Genomic DNA, 6,000 nt, shown 5'->3' with positions numbered 1-6,000 from the left:
TCTGTAGAAAAGCTGCTTTGGATAACTCGTCTATTCGTGGAGAAGATGACGTCGTGATATGCTCTTATGCACGTATATTCTTATCTCTTCGAGTAGAACAATTGTCTCCCGGAACTTACTATACACAGTACAGAAAGGGTATGGCCAAGCGAACTTTAGCCTCTCAGACTGAAGTGCGCGCCAATTTGGGATTATCTAGAAAAAAATGGCTCTGAGCACTATGGGACTTAACATCTGAGGTCATCAGTCCCCTAGAACTTAGAACTACTTTAACCCAACTAACCTAAGGATATCATACACATCCATGCCCGAAGCAGGATTCGAACCTGCGACCGTAGCGGTCGCGCGGTTCCAGACTGAAGCGCCTAGAACCGCTCGGCCACACCGACCGGCCGGATTATCTAGAGTTCCCGTTTATTCGTGCAGTGTCGGCCCCGAGTAATCTCAGATAACCGCAAGCGTGCTGTATTCATTGAGGCGCATGCGAGGTGGAGGCGGCTTGCAAGCCCCGAGAGTCTGTCGGAGATGCCTGTCCCAAATGCGTCGGTGTAGGAGCAACAGGTGACAATAGCAGGTCGAGGGCCGCGGCACGTGACCAGGGGTGTGGTGGTGGGGGCAGGGGGAGGGGGAGGGGGAGGGGTGGCGAGAGGCGGCGCATGGGGCGGCCGAGCAGTCCGCAGCACGCCTCCGCCTCCGCCGCAGCCTCCGCCGCCGCCGCCTCGCCTCTGCCCCTGGTTGCTCCTGCCATGGAACGCCCGCACCATGGTGGCCGCTAGCACCACCCTCGCGTCGCTCTCTCTGCTGCTGCTGCTGCTGCTCATCCTGCCACAGGTACACGGCGCCTCCTCTCTACGACGCATTTTCGCTGTGAAGGCAAATGTCATTTAAGCTGCTACCGAAGGGACAACATTTTCGCCATCGACTATAATTATTTCGTCTGTTATGCTGTTGTCACCAGGTAGTTGACGCGCATGAGGTCAGGCCACCGAGCTGTCTGTCCACCTGCATACAGTGGACAAACATAAAACTTTTGGCAAAATAATGAGCAAAATTAGTACAAAAAATTTTACCCACTTTTGGTCGTAAATACTAGAACTTCAAAGTAAATTCAGAAAAGGTGTGTGAGATAATGGACAGGTTTCCGGCGAATATTTTGGTCCACATTATGTACATATTTCGTCCAACAATGGTAAAATATTTCTGAAGTGATATCATTTCCGCCATCGATTATAATCATTATTTATAGTCAGCCATTGACCAATCTGTGCCATAGCATTTATATGGATCATTTTACTGGTAACTGAGCCCTATGACTTCGTTTGTCTTTTCGCACAACATATAACGAGTATTATTACTGCTTCTGGGGAAGACAAGTGTATATCCGCATAAACTTAGGTAAAGGTTCGAATAAATTTTTAAGATGCAACTGGTTGGCTGAATTTTTCCCATTGTATCCATAATGCTACGGTTGCTGATTGCTGCCATGTCCTAGACTTCAAAAGCAAAGAGTCTTTTTTGAGACGAACGAGAACAACACCTCAGCGCACACCCAGTTGCTAATATTACTATCAGTGTCACCACCGCTGGTTCAAGGATAATACACTTCACTACAGCTGACTCACACAGAGCTGTAGTTTCGTTTCTGCTGCAGATTTTCAACTGTTTTTACGCCTGTCTGCCTGTCGCGTGTTTTACGTTTGCCGGGCCCCACCGGCCTGTCCTCGTGCACGTCGAATACCGCGTGACAACGGCCTAACAGAAAAAGCTTGCCGGTGGCTTAATATAAACAACGGTTATAGTCTATGGCGGAAATATCGTTATTTCAGAAATTTTCTAGTCTGTTGTACATGCCAGAAGGAAAGCAGTCTACTGTTGTTGTTCGCTAAATTACGCAGTGGACCCCACTTACATTTTGCTTCGTTAATGTATAACATGTATGTACATAATATGTATCAAAATACTCGTCGGAAACTTGTCCAGTATGTTATACACATTTTCTGAATTCACTTTGCAGTATTAGTTTTTAAGGCGAAAAGTGCGTAGAATATGGCAAACTGCTTTCAAATATGGCGCGAACGTCAACATTAGAGTACGGCAGAAGTTAATCTCTTAGCACAGTCTTTATTTGGCATTCGCTTTCATTCGCATCGCCATCTCGCAACCAGTTATCACCTTCATCTAGATCTCGTGCTACGCTACAAGTCAGTCGTCAATATTTAAAAGAGTAGAGGGAAAGGAGGGGGCGGAGGGGAATCGAATACCACACTCCAGCCTCCTCTCCAGTCTGGAGACGGGTTAGATGCAGCTCCCACATTACTCTGTCTACTGCAAGCCTCTTTATATTTGTATCGGAGTTGTAAAACTACATTAGGCTGCTGTAGACTATCATAAGTAAGTGTAGACTAAGTAGTTTTCCTAGTAGCCTTGGTCAGGTAAGACCGTAACCCCGTTACCAGAACGTTAGGTGTACTGCATACCTCTCGGGCGTTACCTCGTTTCGATCGCTATGTTTGTGTATGCGATCTGTGTCTTACTAGATTCCCCTACAAACAGGAAGCGGTGAACTGTCTAGAAGCTGAATGAGGGAACATAGAGGGCAGCATAACCTATGGAACAATTTTGTCACACATACTTATCCTCCTGTCTGTTACTTAAAAATGAACAGTAATCATAACAAAATTCAAACTGTCAATGTTTAATTCAGGTTTCATTGTTGATCTGTAACGTGAAACAGAGAGATGTTGTAATGAAGGGCAAAACTGAAAAGAAAAAAAACGCAAAACAAAAATATATGACACATCGTATTAATACTTCGTTGAGCCTATATAAAACACGTTTCTGTTACTCATAAACAACTTCCACACTTATCAATAATGACAGGAAACTCTTGCCTTTGACTATGATGAAGAACATCCTATCGACTACAAAAGAGTGGCAATAATTATATAGATTTTCTTACGTTTGTGCGTGTAAACTATACTTGCATAAATAGTAATTCCTTTGGTTACATAAAGAGGCATAAGCTACGAAATGAGCTAATTTTTATTGCCTATAAAAATAATGTATATTTTGTAAGGATATAAAATACACAACGGCTGACACTGAATGATGTGCGGTTCTACACACGTCCAAAGCAAGCATACAAACAAAGCAAAAGTTGTCTCCTCCCAGTTTATATCTCATACATTTATTTACGTTTCTTTCTCTCCCAATGCTACCAATACTTCCGGTACCCTACCATTACTGCGTCATTCATGTACTGTACCAAAACTACAGAACCGCAGTTTTCGTTGAGCGCAACTATACAGTATGATCACTGCATCCGACATCCACTTGAACACTACTGCTGTAGTCAAGGTCCGCCTCTATAATTTTTTTCTACTTGCACATCCATCAAAACTCAAACTGATGAGTCCTTGATTCCTCAGGATGTATCCCATCAATCCAAACTTCTCTATAAGGCTCCTTTCACCAGAGCGTGAGTACCTCTTCATTAGTTATTCGATCCCCATAATCTTTAGCATTTTTCTGTGACACTAGATTTCTTCCAAATCTTCTTTCCTCTTCTTGTCTGTGCTGTTTTATCTTCCACGTTTAGCTGCCATTTAAGGCTACATTGGAGACAAAAATTTTGAACAACATATTTTGGTTAGGTGGTGCGTAGCAGCTGGTAAGTGTGACAAAATAGTCATATTTGGAAGCCGCTAAGAACTGCCGATCAACTTCAGATATCACAACAGTTATTTACACCAGCCGCTACGGCAACTTTTTTACTGTAGCGTCAAACAGAAGTAAAGGCATGTTGCGTCAGTGAACAATAACAAACTTCGCGTGTTGTCATAATGAAGTTCCACTTTTTCGTTTAAAAGCACTCTGTGCCAACTGCTATAAACAATTTTATGATGTCTGAAGATAGCCAGAAGAGCGAAACCTGTAATAAATAAAGAATTATGTCTCAGCACGTCATGACGATTTTGAAACATAACTTATTCAAACTTTCAGAAAACACTTCTGTTATTTACCACTAAACCCTCCGCCCCTGATTCTCTATTGAATCCCACGTTTAAAACAGGTTCAAACGCTTGATTAAGAATGAGCAATTGCCTTAAACATATATCGTTAAGCATGTAAGAGAGAGAGAGTTTACAAAAGGCTTCAAATTGCCTTTAAAGGTTGTTGGAAGTAGCTAAGTGCTCGCATTCTCAAACACTGAATGAACATATTCTGGGTGAATTGCGCGCCGTGACTTAGGCTCGTCTTAAGATATATACAGAGCTTCTAACTGTAATACTTAACTTACCGTGTTAAGCCTTTAACACAAGATTATAGCTCTTAATAAACAGATCTTAAAGCACTTTCAATTTTTTAATTCGGTCAATAACCGTATCAGATATTGAAAATCAAATTTCTTTTGCCCCTGGAAACCGTTAGATAGGAAACCTACGACTAGAGCCGTGCCCTGGGTTAGCTGTTTAGTAATAATTTCTACAATCCCTAGTGGTCAAGCTAAAGACTGTACAAAGTGAAAGCACGTGTAATATACTGTATAATAGCTATACGTTCTCAACGTACCCGTAAGCGAAATCAGCCAGGATGTGAACAAAACCTAAAATTCATTTCCCAGTATGGACCTTCGAAGGGATACAAAAATCCCAGATACATAAACTATCCGGTCAAAAGTATGAGAACATGTATTAGTGGACGTGAATATCGTGCATGCCGACCCATCTCCTTGATGACACCTTGAACCAGTAGGAATACTTTCAGTGAGGTGCCTGAGTCTCTGTGAAGGAATGACAGCTCATTCTTCCTCAAGAACCGAAACCAGACGAGGCAGTGACGTTGAGAGGTGCGGTCTGGAGCGAAGTTCGCGTTCTAATTCGTCCCATAGGTTTTGCATTAGATTCAGGTCGGGACTCAGTATTTTTCAGGAATCCTATTGTGGACAAACGAATGCCTCACAGATTTTGCTTTATGACAGCGTTTATTGTCATGCGGATAAAAACAAGCGTCTCCTAACTCTTCCTCTACTGCATCCAGGACACATTGCTGTGATATATGTTAATATCCTTCGATATTTAGCGTTTCCTTACCGCGAAAGACATTCGCGTACGATAACTCCTGCTCCGTTACCTCAATGTTGACTCTGCATATGATAGCGGTAACGTCGATCAAGTACACGCTAGACCCAAATCCTTCCATCAGATTGGCACAGGCGATTTCGTGATTCATCGCCCCAAATCATTGTCCACTGGCGTCGCACTCTACACAAGCTCAAGCGTCGCGTAGCATTGACTATAGAAATGTGTGGGGTATGAGGAGTTGCTGGAGCATTGTACTCCATCCAGCTCCCAGTGCACAGTCACTATGCTAGCTGGAGAGGCGGCAGAGCTTTGGAGCTGACCAGTGATTCCTGCTGCTGGTTTCGCGCGACTCTTTACAACGCTGCGCCATTTCTGTCAGTGTGTGATGTCTCCCTGGTGCTGGTTCAGCTGTGGCGTTTCCACTCCACAGTCAGCCTGGGCACCTCTGAAACGCTTGGAAGTCTGGTGTATTTGTTACTCAGGTCACGTTCAGGTATCCGCGATCCGAGTCACCGACCTCTCCTGACAGACGCCTCAGCTGCCGCTGCTTCTCTGCTGACAACAAAGCACTCCCCCCCCCCCCCCTCCTCTCCTTTAATATTGGCGGGCGAGCTTCTCGTGACATCTAGTGACCAGTTCCGCATTACATAGGTTGGTTGGTTGGTTGACTCGCGGGAGGCGACCAAACAGCGAGGTCATCGGTCCCATCGGATGAGGGAAGGAAATCGGCCGTGTTCTTTCAAAGGAACCATCCCCGCATTTGCCTGAAGCGATTTAGGGAAATCGTGGAAAACCTAAATCACGACGGGGTGCCTTTATAGTTCTGATGAAATAGTGCAGTAGAGATGCATTAGGGCCAAAATGGATAACCTACTGAGATCTCTCGATAGCGCTTCACTGGACGATAGCGACAACG

At 44.2% G+C, this 6,000-nt stretch overlaps 1 protein-coding gene across 1 annotated transcript in view; it reads left to right on the top strand.

Annotated features, from left to right (window-relative positions):
- Positions 1-686: 686 nt before the first annotated feature.
- Positions 687-6,000, top strand: part of LOC126305265 (uncharacterized) — a 164,311-nt gene continuing 158,997 nt past the window's right edge. Inside the window, exon 1 of the mRNA XM_049992035.1 lies at positions 687-831. Within this exon, the coding sequence (XP_049847992.1) occupies positions 763-831 (69 nt within the window). The 5' untranslated portion in view covers positions 687-762. The remainder of the gene's footprint in view (positions 832-6,000) is intronic.

This window comes from Schistocerca gregaria, unplaced genomic scaffold, assembly GCF_023897955.1.
Source record: "Schistocerca gregaria isolate iqSchGreg1 unplaced genomic scaffold, iqSchGreg1.2 ptg000304l, whole genome shotgun sequence".
NCBI lineage: Eukaryota > Metazoa > Arthropoda > Insecta > Orthoptera > Acrididae > Schistocerca > Schistocerca gregaria.
The sequence above is the reverse complement of the archived record's forward strand: the minus strand, read 5'-3'. Positions and strand labels throughout refer to the sequence as shown.